Below are 26,667 nucleotides of genomic sequence, written 5' to 3' on the forward strand. Positions count from 1 at the left end.
TTCTGAGCAGAAGTATGGCATGATCTGACTTAGGTTCTGCAAGATCACTTTGGCTGCTGTACTGAGAATAGACTCTTGGGGGAGTAGGGCTAATGCTAGAGACTAGTTAAGATGTTATTGCAATAGCTTAGTGAGAGATGGTGGGGTAGCGAGGGAGGTAGTGAGAACTGGTCAGATGTTCTGAAGGTAGAGCCCACCGAATTGGCTGACAGATTGGATGTGTGGTGTGAGAGAAGGCGAGTGAGGAGGAAACTAAATGAGATAAATATATTTGAAATGGATCACATATGGTAGGCTCTCAGTAAATGTTAACTTCCAACATGTTTACATTTTGGGAAACTGAGACTGAAAAGAAGAGTTGATGTGTTCAAGGTCATGCACAGTAATTAGAGGCAAAACAGATAACAGAAGCCAACCCCAATTCAGGCAGGGACAGTGAGTCAACTTGCTGTAACCTTGGGCCCTAAGTGGGCTGGTTTCTACTCATGCCCTTGCTACCTGGCATCCAGCTGCTCCTCCCTCCCCTAAACAGGGAACTAGGAGCAATCCTTTTCCCACCTCCCAAGAGCCCCATCTCTAAATCCCCTTCTCCTCTCCCTAATCCAATAAATGATTGAGCTTATTATATGAATTAGTGAGCTAGGATGACGTACTACATTAGCCCTCCCAGTCACTGGCCAAACCTAAGCCAGACTTCATATTAACACAGGTCCCACCCTCTCGGCCCACCCTAAGGCTTGTCCTGTATAACTTGAAGGGAGTTGGAGACTATTTCTTGTTTTGTCTTACAGATGGGTGGCATTAACTGCATGCAATAAGTTGCATATTGCAATATAAAATAAATTGCACAATATTGCAAAATATGATTCTAGACTTTGATTTAGAAGGTCAGAATACATTGCTAGGAGGCTGTATTGCAAAGAAAGTTTTCCAAGTAGAATGGGAGGCATACTTTCCAGATTGATGATTAAAGAAACTGTGTGGGCTAGAGTCAGCTTGGAAGACTTGAATAACTTAAACCTTCCAGTACCTTCAAAGGTGCTATCATTTCCACTTGGCTATATTTAGTTTTCTCTGCTTTTTGGAAGAGATGAGGCAGCTCCAGTCTGTGTCTCCCTTGGCTTTCCCCAGACACCGTAAATGATATTGGCAGGATCCCAGCTCCACCGCTCATAGAATGAAAATCTATTCTTCTTTCTCTTGCCACATTTAATAAACTTTATCTAGAACAATTTCTTGTGCAGTGGCAAAACACAGCACTTACATAACATACTATTTCAGGAGCACTGTTCTCTTGGGCTGGAAACACAGCCCAATTTCCTCAGTGCTATGATTTAGAGAATGTTCTGCCCCCGAGATAAAGGGGTCCTGGTGCTCACATTGTAAAGGTAACGAGAGCCTCTGCAAAGATTTCTGGAAAGAAGTCAGGCATATTCCACCAGCCTAAAGGAACCCAGTGGTCAAACACAACCATATAGAAAGAGCCAGAAGACGCCCATATTTTATTACTGGCAGTGGATTGAAGCAAAATGCATGTTCTTCAAGGCCTGTCATTTTGCCACTCCATCTGTGCAGATCTGGGGAAGTGAAAAGCAGGGCCCATGTGCTCATTTGAGGTTGCATCTAACTGAGGGGCAGAGTCTTATTCACCTGGACAATTAATTTCTGGGGGAGCCATGGAAAGCAGAATCCAGGCTCAGGCCCAAAGAAGGCAGCATGATTGGTCATTTAAAAATGCAGAATTCAAGGGCCAACATCAAGGCCAGTTCATAAATTCAAAAGGCTGGCTCTGAATGGAACAGGACTGCCCAGGAATCAATCCAAGTCCTTTAGCACTTGTGTAAGATGGACCAATACCTTCTAATAACTCTGCATAGCCTAGGGCAGAGTTTCTCAGCAGAGGCACCATGCACATTCCAGACTGTGGATAATTGCTGCGGGGCCGTCCTGTGCATTGCAGGATGTTTAGCAGCATCCTTGTCCTCTATCCACTGGATGCCTGCCAGTAGCAACCAGTTCTGAAACCAAAAATGTCTCAGACATTGCCAAATATGCCTAAGGGTGGGGGGAACAAAACTGCCCCCAGTTGACAGCCACTGGTCTGGACTAACCAGCCTTTCCAGTTTGCCAGGAATTGATTAGGTTCCAGGGTACAGAACTTTCCATTTTAAAACTGAGACTGTCCTAAGTCCACCTTAACTCTGCCACTTCTGCTGCCAAAACCCCCTGTCTCTGGGAGCTTTGCAAACCTGCAAAGCCATCGTCTGGGCATCTTAGCCAAGGGCAGACCCTGACAGTTGGTGTGGTGGGGTTGGAGAACCTGCATCTGTAACAAGCTCCTGGTGGTGGTGTCCGCTGGCCCACAGACCACACTGGGAGCAGCAGGCCTGGGTTGGAAAGGCCATTCTTGCCCCTCTGTCAGGGCTGATTCTGCGGGGAGCCCCTGAGGATTAGGGCACTTCTCAGCCCCTGGCTGCACACCAGAGTCCACCGAGTCAAGCCTGGGCCCCTAAGATTCTGATTTAATTGGTGTGGGGTGGGATCCACCAGGGAAGGTTCTTAAATAGCCCCACGTGACTGTGATGTGGAGCCAAGACTGTGAACTCTTCAGCCAGAGGGCTGGAGGCAGCCACAGCACCTGCTCATCTGTGAAGAGCTTCCAAGCAGGTGCTGATGCCTCTCACCTGTGAGCCAGCTGGCCAGGAGGCCTCCCTGTGCTCCGGTGCGGGTCTCCACTCAGCCTTCCTTCCTGGCTTCAGGGGCCGCTGCTCATTATGGAGGGCTGTTATGAACTACACTCTGCCCTTGAAACTGTCAACCATAGCAGTTATTTCCTTTAATAACTTTTGCAAGAAGGAGGAATCTTTGGCAAAAGGCAGGCATTGGGCGGGGAAGCAGTGGTGGAGACGTGCAATTCCCTGAACGCCTACGGACCCTGTGCTCTGCGCCTGGGGGTGGAGGCACGAGTCACCGTTTTCCTGCTGGGTGGCTGGCTGACGATGCCACACTAGCACGTGGCTCTGCCCAGGCAGGTAGCAGCAGCTGTGGCACTGGGGCCTGGATCCAGCCTGCAGCAGGACTGCGCTTTGCTCTCTAGAATCCTGGGCTGCGGGAAAGGAGAGATAGAGAAAGTGGGCAATGCAGCCATGGAGAACCTCATTGCTGTGGCCAGAGCCACAAGGTAGAGTCCCCGTCCCCAGCCTGACGGTGAGCAGAGGGAGCCGGACCCCCTCCCCCTCCAGATGTCCTCCTGAAAGCTGACCTCAGTGACTCGAGGAAACAAGCTTTTGGCACAGAGGCCTGTTAAGTGGCAAATAGGAGAGGAGGTGGGAGGAAGCTGAATGCCTATGGTAAAAACTGGTTTCAACAGCTTATTTCTCTTCAATAGAAAAATCATGTCAGATGGTACAGGAAAAGCTGGAAAGAAAATGCGGAGCTACATGGGGGAAAAGGGTTGGGTGACTGACAGTGTTGCTCCAGCGTGGCCCAGGGCCTACACGAGATGCTGCTTATTGCACAAGGGGTTGGCATGTGGAATGGTGTCCTTGAACGTCACCGCTCCACACCTGTCATCCTCAGATCGTCCCTACCCAAATCAAAACAGCTGCAGTCAAAACCCCTGGGTCCTTGGTTTCAAACATGGCATCATATTTTACAACAGCAAAAGCACTGTTTGGAAAATCTGAGACATTTTCTCCAGTAAGACCTTACTGAATATTAGATTTCCAGCACATTCTTTCTTTACCCAGAAGCAGGAGAGCTTATCCCTGATTGACTCTGTTCCATCTGCCCCTCCCTCACCTTTGCTTTGTTCGGTGGGTGCTGTGCTAATGTGGGAAAGGGGGGCACTCGGGGAAAGGAAAGCGGGTCCCATCTCAGGTCCTGATACCCAGCATGTTTGTTTCCCTCTGCCAGACAAGAAAGAGGAGGTGCTGGTCAGAGCCGGCGAGTACATGGGCCAGCTGCTGGAGCAAGCGTCTCTGCACTTCTTTGTCACAGCTCGTGTCAATGAGACCGGGGATATTCTGGCCAAGCAGAAGTCCACTGTGCTGACCATCCCCAAGATCATCATCAAGGTCAGTGTTAGCATCTCAGATAAGGGAGAAGAGCAAGATTGTTGATTAGTTATTCAGGTTTACTGTGTTTTACTGTGAGTGTGTGTGTGTGTGTGTGTGTGTGTGTGTATGCTCCAAAAAAAAAATGGAGCTAGGATCCTCCTGTTCTTTGAAAGAAGTAAACCACCCTATATATAGACATGCACATATAACACTTTTCTCTCCTCTCCAGATCTAAATATATAGATCTGGCTGGAGATATAAATATAACCTGTAGGTATGAACACACTTGTGGAGGAAGATAAAGATGTGTAATGGATACATATACTTAGAATTCTCACTGCCTCCAGCATAAAGTGGGTCAGGCATGCATGAGATGGAAACCGCTTGGATCGTCTCCACCTCCACTTTGGACAGTACTGCTGTTCATGGAGATGTAGTTTTAGCCAATAGAATGCACAAGCTGAAAGGTCAGCGAGATGGCAATGACTTTTCATCCAGGTATTCACCTTGCAACCACCAGAAAATGCCCTCATGACTTTTCCCGTAAATAACCCCTCCCCCATCACCAGGATAACCACCTTCCTGACTTTTGTCACCACGGGGGTGTTTTGTTGCCTACTTGGCTAGTAATTTTAACATTTTCTCCCCACTGAGCACCAGAAATCTCTGCCCAGGTGGCTGAAAGGAACTTGGCAGAGGAGGACTGACTGTGGCAGCCTGTGTGCTCCCGTGTCTCAGGAGCAGAGGCAGCATCGCAGCCGCATGGCTGACACCTTCCCACTCTGTGAGCAGGTACCCAGCTCGCAGCAGGGTCCTCGGAGTACCACACCTCCTGCCAGCCCTCCCCAGGACTTAGAGACCTTCCCAGGCTGCTGGAGAACATTGTTCTGGAAGAGACTGATTGATTAGCACAGCTCTGAGCTATATTCCTCAAAGTGATAGACAAATCAAAGTTAGACAAAATTTTCACATTTTAAATGCCACGAGAGTTGTGAGATGGGCAATGGCCTAGGAAAGGGGAGTCAGGCCTTGTGTTTTAGAAATAATTTTCTGTGGATCATTTGTAAAACGAATCATTGTTGTGTAGCATTCAAAGTGGCAGCCTTTGTTGGGTCTCAAGACATGTGGATGACACTGCTGACCACCATAGTGAGTCACCCCAGGACAAGGCTCATCCAAATATAGTATGTAGTGCCCTCTGAGGACAAGAACCCCAGACCCTGCATTTCTAGAAAGGCCTCCATCATCATCTGTGGTTATTTCACCCCAGTCACCTCCCACAGGTGAGCACCAGAGGCCTTGAAAGGCAAATTAAAATGAGGATGTTCAGGGCCTGCAGGCAGAAGAGGAAACAAAGGCAAAATAGGGAAGTGCATTGGCGTCCCTCCAGAGGTGCCCTCAGTCGGTGAAAGCATGAACCCAATAGTGTGAGGCGCTGGGTACCATAAGCAGGGGGCCTTCCCACCACCCTCAATGGGCAGGCTGCCCCCATGGCCTGCTGTCCCTGGGAGACATGGGGCGGTCCCTGCAGGGTCATCCCAGCTGCACTCGGAGGCATCCCTTACCCTTTCCCATCAGAGCAAGACCTGCCTGCTCTCCCCAGTTCTGAAGCCACAGCCTGTCCCTGGGAAGGGCTAGGAGAGAGCATTCCAAGCTGCACAGTGATCAAACCACAGCATGAAACAGAATTTAATGGCACCGCTGATAATGCACTGGATGTATAAAAGAAACTAACTTTCATCCCTTTGACATTATTAATTTGAAGGATTATTTGTTAGTTATCTTCTGGGTTTACTTAAAGAGCAGTTTCATTCCCCAGGGGCAGAATCAAATACCATCTCCAACAAGCCGAGTGAGTTGGGCCGGAAGGGTGCACTTTTAAAAAAGTTGTGTTTTTGTTTTATTTTTAATTTCCATTAAGGTGTCAGGGATGCTGTTTCTGGAGGAAACTTATTCAGAGGCAGAACCGTTTGACTGGGACTCAAGCTTGAGAGAAATGGACATTGTGGCTTCTGTCCAGAGCCGAGATTGTTCAGGAAAGGAGGCAGGAGGTAGGAGGCAGCTTTGCGTGAGCTGCCCCTTAACCACTAACCCCATTAACCACATTAACCTCAAAACAAACTAAGTCCCAGTAGGAGAAGAGGTGTTCCTGGGTAAAGCACCTTACACTTTAAAAGCCACCCAGGTGTCCCTGAGCTGTGAGAGGCCTGATTCCAGAAACTAATGGCCTGGAGGCCTGGGAGGCAGCCTAGCCTGCTGGACATATGAAATGCAGATGGCATCCCTCATCCTGCAAGTGACTTAGGGAGGGAAAGACACAGAGGAAAGGCAGGAGGGTGGGGGGAGAAGGGGATGGGAAAGGAAGGGAGGAAAAGAGGAAAGGAAAGAGGAAGGAAGAGCAGAGGGGAAGGAGGGAAGAGAAAGAAAATGTTACACTGAAGTATTATGAGACCTTAGGGAGAGGAATCAAATAAACTAAATAAAACAGGAATTGGAGAGGGAGCTAAATGCAAAAAAGTAAAAAAAAAAAAACAAAAACAAAACACAACAAAAACACAATGGCTCAGAGGTCCAGAATTGCCAAATTCTAGGAAAATGCTAGAATTCTGTGCATCACTTTGAGTCTCACATGGTCCATAGCTGACAGAACCTCTCAAGTTCTCTGCCATGAATGTGCTGGGCACGGGGAGATGACATGTAAGTCAAGGGTTAGGAGGACATGACCTTCCGTTCTTAGCTCACGGGCAGGAGGAAGGAAAAGACCAGAACACAGTGATGACAATGACAGCAGCTAGAAATTATTGAGCTCTGTATTATTATACTTCTCTAGCATTATTTTATTTAATCCTCAATACCATCTTATGAGATGGATATTATTATAATCCACACTTTACAGATGAGAAAACTAAGGCCCAGAGAAGGTCAAAACCTGTGTAGAGGTCAAAACATGGGCTTTGGGACCAAACTATCTGAGTTCAAAACCTCTTTTCTCAGTATAATAAGTGTGTGACTGTGGACACATCACTTCTCTTTCTTGGCATCTGTAAAAGAGAGATAATGGCAGCGCTTCCTTCACAGGGTTTTTGTGAGTATATAATGAGTTAATGGATACCTAAGCCCAAATCAAAGTCAATGCCAAGTATATGTTGGTTGTTGATATTATTGTCATTGTTACTGTTCATAAGCAACTCACCCGTGAGCGAGTGCCTGCTAAGGGAAAGAGTGAAGCTTCTAACCCAGGTCTTTTGCAGATAACCACTAGGCTACATTGCTCTCGCACTGGAACTTCCACAGAAAGTGGAAGATGGTGACTGCCTTCACAAAGTGTCTGTTTTTTCAAGGGAGAGAGATCACCCAATCATGAGTTTGGTTGAAGTGTGGTATCAAAAATTAAGGCTGTAGAGCATTAGATGATCCTCAATGAATGACAGCATTTCAAGCAGTAGCAATGGATGAAGAGACATCTCCAGATCCTAGGAAAAAGCCTAATCAAGGACAAGGAGAGAGGTAGATGGCAGGTGTGGGGAGCAACTAGATGCCTGCTGTGGCTAGAGTTGAGGCTGGAAGCAGGGGACTAGTGGTTATAAACTTAGAACAGCAGCTTGGGGCCATTTTAAGACGAGTCTAAAATTTTTGGATGAGAGCTTTATATTTGAGTCCATGAACAAAGACTTCAGTGAAGACTCTGGAGCATAAATATAACATCATTGCCCTCCTCCCAAGAGTTGGAACCTGTTTTCTTTCTCTTCCTCAAAGCCTTTGCCCAAGTCATCATCTTATTCTGGGAGTCCCAGCTCAGCCTGGGGGCTGCAGTTTCCTGGCAGCAACTTTGCAGCTGTTCTTAACGAGCCCCCTTTCTAGAGCAAATAGAGGCCAACCTGGAACAATATTGAGCCCAAGCAAAGCAGGTGGCCAGTGGACATGTGCTTACATCCTGATGGACCCAGTCTTGGATTACATTCTTCCCGCCAACCACCATGCATGAGTCACAGTGTGTGATCCGCATATGGAAAATGGAAAATGACAGGGAGAGACATTCATTAAACTTTAATGAGCACGCATCTCTTTTTCCATGCTATCACAATATTTTGATGAAAAAAAAAGTATATTTTATTAAAATCAGACATAGAATTTTTCTCTGCCTTCCCATGTGTTGATGGTTGTAAGATGCTTTGAGTCAGAAAAAGACTCAGGCATTTTGGTTTTTAATGAACATCTATTTTTAGGAAAGGATGGAGGCAATGACGGGAATTCAGCTCCAGGCTGCAGACTGGTTTGTCTGGAATCTGTGGTGTGTGATGTGAGAACAGCATTCTGGCAGGGCTCTCCCACTGTCAGCAGTGAAGGTTTCACATTTTTTCTGCTCTCACCCAAGTCAGCTAGAACAAGAACACCAGGAGAGACACCTGGAACCCCTTTTGTAGAGACATAGTAACCTGTAATACTTAGAGATGGCTGCAGTCAGACCACCTGGGTTCACAGTCCTACCTGCTTTGGGCTAATTACACAACCACCTCAGAAGTAAAGTGGGTACAATAATAGTACTGACCTCACTGGGCTTCTGGGAAGGAGCAAAGAAATAATTCACATAAGGAGCTTCGCATGGTATTTTGATCATAGTAAGTACTCAATGAAGACCAATGTCTATTAGCTTCTACCACACACATTTTTCTTTTTTTTTTTTAATTTTTTTATTAAGGTATTATATGTGTACATATCTTACCATTGCCCCCCCACCCCACTCCCATACATGCCCTCACCCCCCAATGTTTTGCATCCATTGGTTACTCTTATATGCATGCATATAAGTCCTTCAGTTGATCTCTTAATTCCCCCACCTCTCCCTAACCTTACCGCTGTAATTTGACAGTCTGTTTGATGCTTTACTGCGTCTGTATCTATCTTTTTGTTCATCAGTTTATAATGTTTTTCATTATCCCCAAATGAGTGAGATCATGTGGTATTTTTCTTTCATTGACTGGCTTATTTCACTTAGCATAATGTTCTCTAATTCCATCCAGGTGCCTACAAATGGTAGTAATTCCTTCTTTTTATGGCAGCATAGTATTCCATTGTGTAGATGTACCATAGTTTTCTGATCCAGTCATCTGCTGATGGGCACTTAGGCTGTTTCCAAGTCTTAGCTATTGTAAATTGTGCTGCTATGAACATAGGTGTGCATATATCCTTTCTGATTGGTGTTTCTAGTTTCTTAGGATATATTCCTAGGAGTGGGATTACTGGGTCAAATGGGAGTTCCATTTTCAGTTTTTTGAGGAAACTCCATACTGTTCTCCACAGTACCACACACATTTTTCTTCTCCTCCTCTTTTTCTTTCTCTTCATCTTTCATCTTCCTCCTCCTCCTCCTCCTCCTTCTCCTCCTCCTCCTTCTTCTTCTTCTGCTTCTGCTTCTGCTTCTTCTTCCTCTCCTCCTCCTTCTCTTCCTCATCCTCCTTCTCCTTCTCCTTCTCCTCCTTCTTCTTCTTCTTCTTCTCTCTCTCTCTCTCACATCTATCTCTCTCATACACACACACACACACATCCTTTCTCTCTGAACTTCATTGTCCCCTTTTGCAAAATAATTAAACCACTAATATTTACAATACTATTTATTATAATTATAATCTTATCTAATAATAGACAAACATGTAAATTGATCATACCTCTGCTACACCCACAGCCAATCAGGAGTGAGTATGCAAATTAACCCAACTAAGATGGAAGGTTAATTTGCATATGCAGGCACAGAGCGGCCAGGAGGGGTGGGACGCCTGCTATGAGGGGGTTGGGGGGGGCAGTGGAGGGAGCTACAGGAGCGGTGCTATGCTGGGAGTGAGGACTTGCAGGCTCCCAGGAGGCTGGGAGCGAAGCCAGGGGATAGAAGGCCTATTCTTGCACAAATATCATACAACAGGCCTCTAGTCCTATCTAACAAAAGAGTAATATGCAAATTGACCATCATTCCAACACACAAGATGGCTGCCCCCATGTGGTCAAAGATGGCTGCCCCCATGTGGACACAAGATGGCCAGCAGGGGAGGGCAGTTGGGAGGGACCAGGCCTGCAAAGGAGGGCAGTTGGGGGTGATCAAGCCTGCAGGAGAGGGTAGTTAGGGGTGACCAGGCCGGCAGAGGAGGGAAATTGGGGGTGACCGGGCCTGCAGGGAAGGGCAGTTGGGGGGGACCAGGCCTGCAGGGGAGGGCAGTTAGGGGCAAACAGGCTGGCAGGGGAGCAGTTAGGCATCAATCAGGCTGGCAGGGGCATGGTTAGGGGGTGATCAGGTTGGCAGGCAGAAGTGGTTAGGGGCAATCAGGAAGGCAGGCAGGTGAGCAGTTGGGAGCCAGCAGTCCTGGATTGTGAGAGGGATGTCCGACTGCCTGTTTAGGCCCGATCCTACCAGGATCAGGCCTAAACGGGCAGTTGGACATCCCTCAAGGGGTCCCAGATTGGAGAGGGTGCAGGCTGGGCTGAGGGACACTCCCCCCCCCCCATGCACGAATTTTGTGCACTGGGCCTCTAGTTACATATAAAAGACAAAGTTTCTGTGGGTTAACATCTGTAATGTTTGTGGGAATGCTGAGCCCATGCCAGGACCTGGTAGCTGTTAAAGTTTCCTCCTTCCCTGCCTAGTACCATCTATGCCTGGAAATCCCACAATCACTCCCTGAGAACTGCTTAGAGCAGCATGTGGCCTTCTGGCCTAAAGTGAAGGTAACACTCACCTGGTGGCACTGAATCTGACCGCTGGGTGTCAAGTGCGTTGCTCCCTATGGAACCCTCATGTGTGGGAAGCCAATCTTGAAGAGCCTGGAGCAAGGCTGGGGGAGAGAACAGAGGACCCCCATTCAGGATCTGGGAAATAAACTATTCCAAGTGCCATTCTAAAACCGCTCAGGTGCCAAGACCTTGGCAGTATTATCCTGTAAAACAAGTCCTGCGGGATTTGCAGAACATCACTAAACCCCTGTAGAACTCATCTTCTCATATGCATTAGGAGCAATGCTGCTAAGAGAAAATATAACCCTTTCTATGTACATAATTTTTAAAATTATAATCATGAACACACAGGTGCTTTAAAAATTTAAAAATTCTTTTAAACACTTAAAATAAGAACAATTGACTGTTTCCAAGATTTTTTAACATGAGTTTTAATGTGCTTCACTGCCCTAGGGCCCCCACAAGTGTAGGTGTTGGCCTAGAGTGGCATTGATAAGATTGTAACATGCATTTGCCCCTTACTTATTTGTTTTGTTGACTAAAAGAAATTTCTAGTGTTTATTAATCTTTTAGTTTAGTCCGTCACTCATCTATTCATTAATTTCTTGAATTCACTCAACAAATAGTTATTTGGTGCTCCCTCTGTAGATAATTGTAGAAAATGCTTTTTAAGAATTATCAGAGAAAACTCGGCATTAAGAACATTTTTATTGACTTTTTCTTTGAAAGATTGCTGGTGAATGCATTCGGCAGTGCCCACCCTTGATCAGCTGCAGGAATGCAGCTGCACTGTTCTCTCAGGACCTGGCCACCCCTGCCACCAGCCTGCGGGGTTCCTCCAGCATGGACAGTGTCTACAGGGCCTATAGAAGTGGGCAGTTCATACAAATCCACAAGCAGAATGCCCCTGCCACCAGCTCTGACTGGCCAGGCCTCTGTGCTCTGGACTTGCAGCAATGAGGATAACTAACACAGGTCACACAAGCTATGTCCCTGCCAACCCTCCCCAGGGTGCTGGGACCTACCTCTGGGCAGGCTCCACTCCAGGCTTGTGCAGACCGTGCTGAGCCTGGGGAGTGGAGTGGCTATGAGGGCACCAAATCCAGCCCACTCACCACTCACCAAGCCATGCAGAGAGCTGCACCCACCCCAAAAAAGGAGCACCCTTGCCTAACTTGTGCAGCCACACCCCAGTGCTGGCTCCACATCCTGATCTCTTCTGATTGGCACAATACTTGGCTTTTTAACAACTTCTCAATGTTGTGTTCTAACTGGAGCCCAGAGGTTAGGTGTGGAATCCTCCTCATGCCCGGGAAGCCCCCACTTTCAGCAGAACAGAGCAAGACTGGGCTGCTTGCTGTGGTGGGTGCCGGGGCCCTGCTCCTACAATATCCCAACTCATATACCTTTATCCCACAGGAAAGGTTAAACTTGGGGAAGCCATTTGAGATGTATGTAATAAGTGCTTCCAAAATGCTTGAGGGCTAGTGGGTAAATTGTAATTAACTACAGTTTTATTTTGTTCTGTGAAAACCTGAATATTTGAAACTTTCCATTAACACAGAAAATGAAAAGAGAGACCAGGTTCTAAATAACCCCTGAACCCTGAACCATTTCCCCCCATGTCTCCAACCAAGCACTTTTCTCCCTTCCCACCTCCCCGTGTTCTCCCTGACTGTCACGTGTCCCGGTCACCAGGACACACACCTCCACCCTGCCCATCCCATGGCCCTGCAGTGCCCCGGGGTTGGGCTTCTCCCCTTCTCTTTAGAAAGTGTCGGTGGAGGCTCCCAGCTTGGCGGTTCTCCTCCCCAAACCTAAGGACTGAATCCACCTCATTTCTATAGGGGAACTCGGGGATAAGGAGGTCCTCATGTCACCCTGCAAGCGTGTCTTCCTTTAAACCTCAACAGCATTTAGATCGGTAAATGCTAGCATGTTTCAGATGCTCGGCCCGATCCTTTCACATTAAAAGCCCCGGTAACCACCTAAGAAACCCAGGCCCAGAGAGCTCAAGCCACTTGGCCGAAGGACACACCGTGGCAACCCCCCATCTTCAGACCCTGAGTCCAGCAGGTTTTCCCCCAGCTTCCCGCATGGGTGGTCTCTGTGTGTCTCAGCCACTGTGGTTGTGCCCTTGGTGCTGTCCTACACCGTCTCCGGAGAAAATCAAACACAACTGTCTGAGCTCCCATAATGAGGGGCTCTGGGCAGATAAAGCCTTGTGATCTGGGACTGTCCCAGGCAGGGCACCTCAGCCATGGCTTTCCATGCTCAAGAGCTAACTCTCCACCCACTGACAGTCATTTGTCACAGAGGAGCAGACAGTGGGGGTGCTCCATCAGCCAGGAGGGCACACCCTAGGCCCTGACCATGGGATCCCTGCCGCCAGAGCGTGCACATCTCTATCTCCCTCCACAGTACAACTACAGAACAGCCTGTACTTGAGAATGAAAATGAGTACCTGCTAACCAGGTGCCTAAAACAAAATTAGCTCTATGCTTATCTGGTTTGCTATTTTTTAATCTTAGTAAAAAACACACATAAAGTAAAACATTAAGAATAATGACTCCCATCCACCTTATCATATAATCCCACTATGTTTAGGCTACTGGTTATTTTTTTAAGTGATTATCTCCATCTTTACCCTTAATAGAAAATCCTATTATCATCAAGTAATGTAATATATCAAGGCCCCAAGGCTATCTTGCCACATTTCACTCTGTCATAGAAATCTAATTCTCTCCCCATAAAGTCAAAAAGAAAAAGTTGGGTAGTATATATGTATTCAAATTTAGTTCCGGGTCAACTTATAATCATTGTGCTCAACTGATAGTTTAGTGACAGTATAAGGTAATGCAGTCAATGATTCCTCAGTGGGCTTCAGAAAATAATGAGCCTATTTCCAGCAAAGAAAAAGTCACTATTTTTGCTTCTCTGCTGTGAAAGATCACAGTGTATGTGGTGTTTAAAGATGAATGTTTTGGAGTCAGAAAGACCTAGATTTATATCTGGGTCCTACCAACTTACCATCTATGTAACTTGGGCATTTTGTCTATCATCTAAGTTTCAATTTCACATCAGTGGGATGTGTAATGATCATGCCTACTCCCAAGCCCGTAGGGCAGTAGGAAGGACTAAGCAAGATAATACAAATAAAATGATGAGAAGAATGCCTGCATAACTAAGTGAACAACATAAAATGTAAGTTATCATTAATATTGTGGTTACTAATCAGAGTTAGTTAGGGGTGTGGTTAAGCAATGACTGGGGCACCAGACTGTTTGCATTTAGGTCTCGCTTCCCCTACTTACTGTCTGTGTGAACTTGAACAAGTAACTTGTCTTCTCTGTGTCCCAGTTTCCTCATCTGTGAATTGAAGATTCATAGCATTTACTCCACACAGTTGTGAGGATTAAACAAGTTAACAGCATTGTTTGATGGGACTTTCTATGATTATGGGAATATTCTAAATCTGTACTGTCCTATATGATAGACACTAGCCACATATACTAGTAGTTACTGAGTACTTGAAATATGGCTAGTGCAACTGAGTATTTTTAATTTAATTTAATTTACTTAGTTTAAATGTAAATAGCCACATGTAGCTAGTGGCTACCATTTGGACAGTGCAGACTGAGAACATTGCCTGACTGTCTTAACCCATTAGCACTTCAGCAAATGCCGGGGTAAGTGTGTTAGCCAGTAGCGGTGGTGGGGCCAGTGCTGATGAGCATAGGTTACACACAGGCACTGCTTCTCCTTGCAGTGACCAGAGGCTGAGGAGGAGAAGGGAATTCATGACTGAAAGCACTGGAAATAAGGGGTGTGAGGTGAACTCATAGATCATATGGATCACATTGCCAACTAAATTCACTCACCTGGTGGCACTGAATCTGACCGCTTTCTCAATCTTTTTCCTTCAACCCCACTTCAGTTTTGAATACAGTTATGTGTATTGTAAAGCATATACTCAGTGGAAGAGACCTTGTGATTTCCTAAAAGGTAATTTCTTCCCAAAAGTTTGTGTGTATGCATGTGTGTCAATAACTTTCTTGTTTACCAAAGAATCAGTTGCTCATTATCATAGAATAGCATAAAAGATAAGAACTCAGTTTGTTAATATTGGTGAATGAAGTTTAACGTGAAAAGCATATTTTGTAAATTTTTCAAAACAGAGATACTTTAAACGGAAAAATTTAAAGAATCAGGGCCATCAAACCTGAAAATAATTTAATGACACCGAGTAGAACATATTCTTTATCCTTTTCTGTGGTTCAAGTAATAGCTACCCTTCTCTAAGGTGAATACACATAAGTGTCTTCTTGATCTAACTCTCTGGATTGCTAAAGGCTCCCTTTACTTGAGGTTTTATGAGAGCAAGGAAATCAGAAACATAATTATGTTTATATGAAATTATTTTTACAGTGCTGAGGAAAAGCAGTGCAGATTCTCTAAAAAATTAGATTTGAACAGACATTTTCAGCCACAGTAGTCATCATTCGCAGCATTTCACAGATACCACAGCGTGGCACACCACTCAAATAAACACTCAATATGAAAATACTGTGCTTATGTTACATTTTTCTCAACAGAATGAGGGGAAATATCTCCACTTAAATTCCTAAGTAGAAAATAGTGGTGTTAAATGTTGGGCAGGCTTTTATATTTGGTTTGGTTTGCGTTTTAAGGCTCATTATCATCTCAATAGATAGGCGAAGGAAGTTTAAATTTGGGTACAAGAGACAGATGTCAGGAAAGTGACACTGAGTCTTTGATAATTGCAAAAGAAGCATTCTCCAACCTTGAAGGGCTCTCTTTTTTCTTTTTCCTACCCCTTCCAAGCCCCTTCTCCACCCCAGGACCAGGAAAGGCTGAGCAGCATTTATATACTCCTGCTGCAGCTAATTATAGAGGTAATCTCTGGAAGCAACCTGATTAGACATGACATATGAAATTACCTGAGAAGACTTAATATTCTAATCATATTCATATCTGAAGCCTATCCATGAAGGCCCAAACATACAGTTGGCCTGATTTCCCCCATCACGGTCATCAGTGACCAAGAAAGATGCACGTGGCTTTCCACAGCCCGGATCTTCCTGTAGTGCTCGCCTCCCAATATGGAGATGGTTCTCATCCTGGAGCCCCCAAGTCCCCAAAGGCCATGCAGAGATCACATGGGTCTATCTCAATGAGCCCCCTAAAACTACTTGCAGTTGTACATGTCTCATATTTGTCACTGTATAAATCTGTGTGGAGGAAGGGTCAGTTGATATTATCAGATGTTTTAAAGGTCTTGTGCTCAGACTTATACAAGTATACAGAAGGCAGATGGCTCCAAAATATCACCCCTCCCCAATTAAAATGATCAGAGCAAAAAATGTTACTAGTAGTGTCTCTGAAGGAGCCCAACTTTCTCGAATTTAGAAAGTTTATTTAGATGTTATCTTTAGTTTGTATTTTTTTAATGCAAAAACTGTTTTTTGTATTAAAGTAGACAGGTTCTACTGCCTGAGATGCAAAGTAATTATTTGGGGAGGGCCTAGACCTCTATAATTTTAAAGTGCCCCAGTGATTCCATTGAGCGTGCCAGGCTGGGGACCACTTACTAAAGTGCTGCACACACTGCCTGGCTCACAAGCCATGCTCGGTGGTGACAGCTGCTGTGGTCGCCATCATGGTCACCGTCTGCTCCACCCCTGATTCCTGTGAGCCTGCTCTCCACCCATCCCACCCTGGGAGATGGGTATCTGAATGTAATAAACATGGGGAATCGGGTACAATTTTCATTTTTCTTACACATTTACAAAATTCCATAGATATAGGTTTAGTCACAAACTGTATGTTCCAGATTAAAGCCGTAAAGTTCTATTCTTGACTATAGAGTCTTCTTCTCTGGGCACTGTCCTTCTCCTTTCATTAGAAAGTCTCATTTCCAGATGACATTTTCTATATTACACACACTGCTTAAAGAAATAAGGTATAATGATGACTGGGTTGTTGAATAGGAAAATCAAATAACCATTAAATTCCTTTTTTTAAGCAGTCAGCCTAATTGAACAATATTTACTGGGCATTGGCTAGATATTGGAGTAGAGAGTGGGCTAGAATAAAAGGTGAATAAAACAAGCTCCCCCAGCCTGGCTGGTGTGGCTCAGTGGTTGAGCGTCAACCCATGAACCAAGAAGTCACTAGTTCAATTCCCGGTCTGGGCACATGCCCATGTTGTAGGCTCGATTCCCAGTAGGGAGTGTGCAAGAGATAGCAGATTGATGATGTTTCTCTCTCATCGAAGTTTCTATCTGTCACTCTCCCTTCCTCTCTCTCTAAAAATCAATAAAAACATTAAAAATAACTCCCCCAAGCTTTGCCACTTCAAAAAGCAGAAACTGTAATGTATTAGCCTTTACCATGTGTCATGATGCTTTATATGTACTATATCATCCTACCCTTTTATTGCAATGAAGGACTTTTATGATTATCTTGTTCCCAAATTACTTAGTGCTTTACAGATCCATCCACAGGATACACAGCCCCTAAGCAAAAAAGCTAATGCTGTAGGCACCTGGACATGTTCCAGCACATTGTGTTGGTGTTGGGAAAGCATGTAGTTGCGGGTGTGTGGCACAGTGCAGCACAGAGTAAACACGACTACTGGTGATAGCATTCCCTTAGATCACCCCATAAAAGTGTCAGTCAGTTCAGAGCCAAGGAAACTGAGTCTCAGAAAGGTTGAGGAAGTCACAAGACCCCTCTGTTAGGAAGTGTTGAAGCTGGTATTGAACTCTGGCATCTCCTGCCAAACACCTGATCCTGCCGAGATATGGATAAACTCACCCACAATTAGCTTCACCCTCTCCTGACTCAGATGTTGCAGCTGCAGATGAAGTCTCTTCTGGCTACTTTAGTGTCCAGCTTCCTCTCTTCAAGTTCAACAGTGAGGACTCCCTCTTTGGACATAGTTCTTTATAGTGTTTCTAATAGTGAGAAGGCACATGCCCCCTAGAGCATTTTTTCCTCTTGAACTCGGGAATTCCCCAAGTCCTGGCAGGAAACTAGAGCCCTATCCAGAAGCAGAGTTCACCTGGCCACCCTCACCATGAAATCTGTTACTACACCAAATGCATTTCTACCGTCTGCTGACAAAGAGCAGCCAATGGCCAGGCTATTAACCTGAGTTCTAATTAGGGTGCTTTTTATAATGAGGAAAAGAGTGTGATTCTAATTAGTAATTTTCCATCTTTTTCTCAGTAGGTGTCTCCCAGTCAAAGCAATAAGCTATCTGCATCACACTGGTTCCTTCCCTTGCCAAAAAATAATCCTACTGCAAACAGAAGCAACAGTGAAGGTGGTAAAGGACACAAGAGAGCAGAGAGAGGTTTTATGTGCTGTTAATGAGCTGTGTTCTCCCCCAACTCTTTTCTTAGGTCCGTGGCGCTCAGATGGTTGGTTCTGACATGGTTGTGACAGTTGAGTTCACCAATCCCTTAAAGGAAACTCTGCAAAATGTTTGGATACGCCTGGAAGGTCCTGGAGTGACAAAACCAATGAGGAAGATGTTCCGGTATGTGCTGAGGGTTGTGGGAAGGTGATGTGGGGCTGTGGGACATTTAGTTCTCTGTGTCTTTTCCAAACTTACATCGAATTCCCAATGAAAATGTCTTAGAAGCTGCCACTTCCTTACCGGCATTTCTGTGGGGCATGAAGTAAAAATAGGGCTGGTTTGATCAAACTTCCATCATTTAATTCCTACAACCATCCAAATGAGGTGGGTACAAGTATTATCTTCCTTTGGGAGGAGAGGACTTTGAGGCTTTGAGAGGTCACCTGATTTATCCCGAGGTGCACAGCTTATAAGAGTGACACCAAGATTCAGACTCAGGGTGGCTGATTCCAGAACCAAATGTCAAGCATGTTTGTGCCTTACCACTTCCTCATGTATCAATTCTTCTAATGTGTCAAAGATGTTACTAATAGCATATATGTCAAATATGCTATTCCCTAAGTGTTCCTTTTCTTGGATTATTTCTTCCCAACTCCACCTCCCAGACTTCACCAGCCCACGCACTCAGGAGAATAAAGATGAGTCTGAAGAGTTCTAGACTTTGTTTCCTAGTCAGGGAACCAATGACTACCCCAGGACCGTGATAATAGAAATGAAAGTCTGCTTCATTCCAACCTAGCACCATCAGATTGTACCAGACAGTTCTCAGCTTCTTTGACTTCTACTGACAAATACTGTCACCCACAAAACAGACCAAAATGCTCAGCTAGCACTAATTGTTAGAAAACAATTGTACCTTTTGATCCTACCAATGATCTGAATTCTATCATCTGGAGCTATACACAAAATAAGGCCCATCTCTCTTCCATCTGACAACTTGCAAATGTTTGCAAACAACTGTCACATCTTCCTTAAGTCTTCTCTATACCTGCCCTGACTTTATTCCTCTCGCCTCCAATATGGTTTTAGCTCCCTCTCTCTCCCACATACTCCAATTTGTCAGTATTCCTCTTAGAGTGTGACACCCAGAATAGATCCCAATCTCTGAGGTTTATTACTTTCATTTCTACCACAAATAAGTCACTGTCGGCATCAATCAATGTAGAAAATTTCCTATGGGGTGACCTTCCAAGGTATAGAAAGGGAGGTGGGGGCTTTGGAAACTGCCTGATGACCAGATTCATTGGAGATTGTCCCAATATCCTTTATAGAAGCAACCCTGTTTTGTAATCTGTGGGACAAGTACAAGGCCTCCTTCACCCCTTCTGGGGCACCTTTAAAAAGCAATTTGCCCACTAAGGGCTCCCTGCATTTCTTTCAAATTACAGTGCCCACAGCTTCTGCACACCAGAAGAGATGCCTGATGCTGGTAGATGCAATAAACAGCAGAGAAAATAACTTGAGTGCTTTAAAAAAAATGCAAGCACAAAACATCACAACCTTCCTGTGATAATAGGAAAGTGCAGGAGGGAAAAAAAAGAATTAAATTAGAAATCAACCCTAGTTTGAGGGAGAGGTCTGCTTTGTCAGAAACCATAGTCTCACTCACTCATTCTCGCACCTTCCAACTTGAATCAGATGCAAGAATCGCTTGGCAAAGTGAAACGTTTCTTCTTCAACACAACCCCCTGCTGTATTAATTTTTGCTTCTCAATCAGTAACCCCACAAGCCCCATCTGAGGGTACTTTTGCACCTTTACTCCTGCTACCTTTATACCTTGGCTGTGCCAAGAATCCCACCTTGATCGAAAGCCAGTGCATGAAAGAAACAATCTATGTGTTAGAAGAAAGAGTAATGCTCACACAGCACAATGACCCACTAGTTGGAAGGCATAAGGCTCAAAATAGGTGCACTGATTATTGTTAATATCTGACATTGGGGTGGGTAAAGTAGAGTGAATAAGAAAGGATGAAAGAGGCTAGTCCTAACATGGGCATTAGGCAAATGTCCCACCCATACTCTGCCTTAAGGTGCTATTATTAGTTACTTCAATATATTGGTCTATGGCAGATGGGTAACAGACAGGACACCAGTTCCTCCATCTCTCATGGGAATTCAGATCCAGGGGTGGATCTCTCCAAAGTCAGGAAGCTTTATTTTTCAGAAACTGTCAAAAATTGGAAAAAATATATAATCTAGTGTAGGCTTGGGGCTTTGGGGAGAGCATTACTTTATCCATTTCCTCCTGACTCTAGCACACACCTTCACAACCAAGGACTGAGCCAGCGATGCCCACAACCGTATTGCCAGATAGCTAGAAACACTCCAGAGTGCCCTCTGATGTCAAGATCTGGTCTAAGAGTGGCAGGTCTGTGTAAGGACTTGGGCTCTTGAAAAGGGCAATTCTGTAGAAGCAGAATCCTTCACAAGGCTGAGTTCCTTTCTAGGACACACATCTTTTTTTTTTTAATATATATTTTATTGATTTTTTACAGAGAGGAAGGGAGAGGGATAGAGAGTTAGAAACATCGATGAGAGAGAAACATCGATCAGCTGCCTCCTGCACACCTCCTACTGGGGATGTGCCCGCAACCAAGGTACATGCCCTTGACCGGAATCGAACCTGGGACCTTTCAGTCCGCAGACTGACGCTCTATCCACTGAGCTAAACCAGGTAGGGCAGGACACACATCTTTAATAGTAAAGGGAGTCACCACCCCGAGGTCTACCCACACCCCTGCAGGGGTCTTAGAAGGTAGGGTGTGTCTTGCTCAAAACAGTGGGTCTGGAAGATAGGAGCTGGTGAGCTGGGAATTGAAGTAGAAACAAAAAAGGCAGTGGGTGCCGTGTTTTATTTCTTGATCAGGGTATAAGCTAACTCTACTCTGAGAAGGTTTACCTTCCTGCTCTTCCCCCACCTCCTCTCACAGAATCTCAGCTTTTACGTTGCTGCACTTGATATTCCCAGGACATAAAATAATTCATCTTCCAGATTCATTTTTCTCTTTTAAAAATGATCAGGTTCAGGGAGTTATTTCAAGAGAAAGGCTCCCTGACTTCGTGATTTTGGTTTAAATGTTGAGTTTTTCAAGTAGGACAGAAGTTGAGGGCTAGACCCATGGAGGACAAACCATAGAGAGTTGCAGTTTATTGTAATAATAATCCCATTTGCCCACATGTGTTCAAGATGATAAATGGCCAGCATATCCCGATGGCTCAGCACATTACTGAGAACCATTTATCACCACATCTATCTGCAGGCAAATAAGATTATTACAGTATTACTCCACTTACCAAGGTGGGGAAAGGATTTATTTCTCTCTTTCTGTATCTATTTGTCTGTAGGCAAAAGCATACTTAGACATGCATGTGTGTCTTCATGTAGCATTTTTGTGTTGGCTCAGATATGATGAGTGTACACGTGTACATATATGAGATACAGGTGTGAATATCATCATGTGGGCGAGTTTATGAGTGAGCACAAATAATGTAAAGCTCAGAGACTAGTTTCTGTCTGAGGTAGTTACCTTCATTACATGCTGCAGGCCAGATCCTTGAGCAAGACGACTATTTCACAAAGTGTTTCTGATTGATCACTTGGGGAAACCAGACAAGGGAAAATGAATGGATTGGGGTAAAAATAGCACAATTATTGAGAAATAAATATCTCAAAACATATTCCTATTGAATTAATCATTGCAAATTAAGGATGGATAACTTTTTTTCCACATACAGGCAGGAGGAACCTACTGTCCTAAATTATTTTGCAGACGGTCCAGGCAGAGAAAACAGCAGCCACAAAAGTGACTGTGATAATAATAAAAATAACACCACATACCTAACACTTGGCACTTCCCATGCCTTGCCATAGTTCTAAGCACAGTACAAATATAAACTCTTCACACCCTGTTCTATATTCCATAGTATCCACCTTTTACAGGCGAGGAAACCCATAGTGAGGTCAATGATTTTTAAATCTTGAATCATAAAATCAACTTACTGAGTTTAAAAACTACATATATAGGTTATATGTGTGTCCTTTTCACATAGTTTAGCTTTTCTATAACTGATTTAAAGAATTTATATAGTCACATTTATAAAGAAAAAAATCATGAAAAGTGTTAGCAAATACCAAATTAATGGAGACATTTAGACTATCAGTGTAAAGTCAATGCCCAGAGTAGCCCCAAAGAGAGAGGTTCCCAAGGCCTCAATGCCTTTCTCAGTTCACTGGCCACAGATATGGAGAGAAATGGATTTCTTATTTAGCATCTGGATTTCTAGGACTTGGGCCTCTTTCCCTCTTTTGTCCCAGAGGATACACCCACAGCCAGTGGAAGTATATATTGTTATAGTGACATTTGAGGAAATCTATGTCACTATGTAAAATTGGATTCCAATTTTACATAGCATAGGTCAAGCACAGGTGTGTGGCCCATGTTTCTCCCTTCACTCTGGCTCTGTCTAAAGTGATTTGGTGTGGGTCCAACCCCGAGAGCAAATGGGAGCTCATGTGGCTGAGGCCCTTGGACCACTCCAGACTCTCCTTCACAGTTCTTCCTTGCAACACCTCCAACCACCCTGAGTCCAAAGCTACAGTGTTACCCCAAATCCTTTGGTCCCCCAGGTCCCTCCACGGTGCTAACAACGATTCCCTCCTCTAGTCCCTGGCCAATCTATCTATGGATCTAGCCACAGAATTCCTCTACACAATACATTTCTCATTTCTGAACACAAGTGCCCTCATCGTGTCCCCCAGTGTGTCTTTTTCCATCGTCCCCAACCATCGGGCTCTGTGGCCATGGAAACTTCCACATGTCCCTTTGGATCTCAGTTTCCTCTTCGGTAGAATGAGACTATTGAACTAAGTGATTTCTAACTGCTTTCCAATCCTTACGTGCTGAGCCTTAGTACCCCCTGGAAATAATCAGATCCCTTATCCCTCTTTTCAATTCATTCCCCTGTTGCTCTCCCAGAAAAGCACTGGCCCAGGGTCCCATGCAAGGCCACCCAGTATGTGCCCTCCCTGAGAGTTAGAGAGCAAAGACCAGTAATCTGCCATGAACAGCACTTACTTGAGAAATCAAACTTGTGGAAAAGCAAGCGCAGTGACCAAAAAGTCATCTTCTTATAGGGTATAGTATGAAGTACAGTATACAGTAGTAGAAAGAGCATGGATTTGGAAATCAGATAAACCTGGGTTAGAATTTCATTTCTGCTCATTAACAGCTCTGTGGTCTTATAAAAGTTGGTTTGTTTGTTTAATCTTCCATTTTTCTTAACTTTAAAATGTGTCAAATAGTATCTAGCTCAACCATCATACATATAAAACCTGCTGCAATCTCCTCCTGAAGCTGATATGAGTGATATATATGATATGCCCCAGAGAAACTTAAACCCTCCTAATCCTGATTGGCCTCAGTTATGCACCCCAGTGGGCTTGGCCATGAAGCTTAGCAAGGCCTCAGAGCATGGGCTGCAGAGCAAGAGGAGAATACCAAGACCATCAAAGGCTAGGCTCTCTATCAGCAGGCAACCAATGAGGAGCAGAAAAGTGCATGGGCAGAGGACCCAGTTTGGTGGTTGAAACAGGATTACGAATTACAGAGCATGCAGATATGCCAAGACATTTGGCAGCAGGCAGGGTTATGATCTTGGGCCTGGGAAAAGGTCTATCCCAAGGAGGCTGGTGAGAACTAGTCAGAGTGTTGGCACCTCAGCAAAGGCATCCAAGGGATTCAGATAGGAGTCAAGTCACAGATGGGGCCAAGGCAGTTCAGTCACATTGGTGAGGTTACTATGGAGGATTGGGAACAAGTTAGAGTTCAGTTAACTCGTGGATGGTAGGGCTCAGCCCAGCTCCACCATACACTGCATGGACCACATATACTGAGAGACATGCTGATGCATCCAAGAGGAAAAAACCATGGCCCAAGGGACTGTCACTGGCAGACTCTGGCAGAGCTTCAATAGGGCCCTCCTTTGGGTTGTAACTATTGGAACCAGCCAGTCTTCTAGCCACCATCAACTGAGAGAAGAGAGCAGGGCTTCTCACTGCTTCCTGATCAAGTTGGGAAACTGGATCTGCCTCTGCGGGAAGTAAAACCTTGCCTCTCTTTTCATCCTTTCAGTGAAATCCGGCCCAACTCCACTGTGCAATGGGAAGAAGTGTGTCGGCCTTGGGTCTCCGGCCTTCGGAAGCTGATGGCCAGCATGACCAGTGACTCCCTGAGACATGTGTATGGCGAGCTGGATTTGCAGATTCAAAGACAGCCTTCTGTGTAAATGCGCAGGAGGCTGAGATGGACCCAGGCACTTGGCCTCTTCTAATCTTGGCTAAGGAAACTCTAATGCAAAAATAGTCAGTTCTTACTTTAACTTAGTTGTGAAGACCCAGGCAGGACTGGACAGGGCGCCAGAGTGGGGATGCTGTGTATTTCAAAATAGACTTGCCCAAACTCAGGCTATTCATAGTGGGAGCTAGTTTTTCATCGCTCTACCTTCCAAAGGATTCTGAGGATTAGCTTTAATTAAGCCCTAATTAAACTCTCATATCTCATAAGAGTAAAAATCATCATTTATCATCACAAATGGCTGCAGCTTCAAATATCAGAGGACTTCCCTTAGCAAGGGGATTTGCTAAATACCTGGCCTTATGTAAAACAAGATTTCTGGCCCCCCATCCATACTTTTATAAGGGTGATATACTCCCCCAAATGGAGGGAAGTACATGATTCAGCCCTAAAATTCTATTTCCCTTTCTTAGAAGCAGGTTCTGCCCTCGTGTCAGAATATTTTTTCCCATGGATTGAGTACCACATCATTTGTCTTCTTGGCAAAGCTCAGGAAAGGTCTTTCATCTTACACCTGCAGCAAAGCAACTGCCTGCCAAATCTCACAGATTTGCCTTGTGAGAAGATGTGGCCCCATATTAGCAAATTGCATTTGTGAGAAACTTAATCACCTAAGAGGAACTAAGAAAGCAGGTGCAATGCTCAGATCTATTAAATAATGCAGTTTTATGGTGCATTTTATAGGTGGTGTCACATCATGGCCTGATCAGCAGGAACCAATAGCTCTTTAACCCTTTCTGGGCTACAGTATAGGCATACCTCAAACCACCACAATGAAGCGGAGTATCCTAATAAAGCAAGTTGTAGTTGTTTTGCTGGTGAAGGGTCTTGCCTTCAATTTGTAAAAATTGCAAGGATGACTGTACTAGAAATTAATGAGTCTAGCTTGCAACAGGAGGAATCAGGAATTAGCCTCTTTAATTAGTAATTATACTTCACCTGTCTCTCTGGGATCATTTTGCATAATGATACATTTAGAGACAGAATAAGCCCAACAATTTAGAGAAGCAGGCAGATTTAGTGACCAAGCCTGTGGGAGGAGGGGCAGCCACTAATCCTCTCGTCCTTCACATCACCCATGTTGAGACCTTAGCTCATCACTCAGATGCTGAGAGGTAATATGGATTCTGCCTTGCAAACAGCTAGTAGTACTGCAGACCCTATGACAGAGGATGCTGACATCACTTGTATTGTGCTCCAAAGTATTTATTTGCAAAGCTGATGCATGGTCAGAATTACACACTGATATGCTTAGGGTGTGATTTAGGTCAGTAGATTGTGATTCTTAAACAAAAAAGAGCAGAAGAAACCTGAGGGAGAGGCCAGAATGAAATTCTTAGTCCATATAACCACATTTCTAAGTCTTTGAAACTGTTTATGAGCTTTTAGCACCAGGAGTCCATGAAGGTAGCTGGCCCCCTATGGGAACATCACACTAACTCTACTAAGTAATCTCCCAGCATTTGCCAAGCCTTCCAATATCCAATTTTAAAGTTAAAGGCATTCTGTGAGACTGTCAATCTGGCTTAATGTAGTATATTCTTATTAACTAGAATGTAATCAAAACTTAAAATAAAGTTAACCTGATTGTGTTTGCATCTGCACAAAAGTGAATGCTTTGAATTTTTAGTATAACATACTACTACTCAACTGCTCAATAAATCACCTTCATTAGTAGATCATCCACCTGGACAAGAAGACAAGCATTTCTCCTTTCAAAAAATTGACCATAGTTGGTACTGAAGTCTGTAAGGTTCGAGGCACGGGAAACGGAAGTCGGGGAACAAGGCATGTTAAACAGGAGGTTTATTCCACACTAACAAGTGAGATTCATTACGGAGGAGGGTAGAAAGACCAGGATTAGAGGAGGGGGAGGAGGAGAAGGAGGGACCTCAGCCGGGCTGCCTCGCAAACTGGGAGAGACAGCAACACGTGCAGCGGTGAACTCACCTTTTGAGGGGAGGGACAGGAAGGGGTTGGGCCCAGGGCAGAACAGGAAGGGGTGGGGCCCAGGGCACTCGGCACACGCTGATTGGTGGTTGAATGTCTCGGGGATGTCCCAGTGCAGACGCTGGTTATGTCATAACT

The 26,667-nt window shown here is 44.8% G+C and overlaps 1 protein-coding gene across 1 annotated transcript in view; it reads left to right on the forward strand.

Moving 5' to 3' along the window:
• The window catches only part of F13A1 (coagulation factor XIII A chain), a 209,464-nt gene extending 183,280 nt beyond the window's left edge, over positions 1 to 26,184 (forward strand). The window contains exons 13-15 of the mRNA XM_080656002.1: positions 3,916 to 4,076; positions 18,209 to 18,345; positions 24,358 to 26,184. Coding sequence (XP_080512128.1) covers positions 3,916 to 4,076; positions 18,209 to 18,345; positions 24,358 to 24,511 — 452 coding nt within the window. The 3' untranslated portion in view covers positions 24,512 to 26,184. The remainder of the gene's footprint in view (positions 1 to 3,915; positions 4,077 to 18,208; positions 18,346 to 24,357) is intronic.
• Positions 26,185 to 26,667: the final 483 nt, after the last annotated feature.

Source organism: Plecotus auritus (assembly GCF_963455305.1).
Source record: "Plecotus auritus genome assembly, chromosome: 2".
Lineage (NCBI taxonomy): Eukaryota > Metazoa > Chordata > Mammalia > Chiroptera > Vespertilionidae > Plecotus > Plecotus auritus.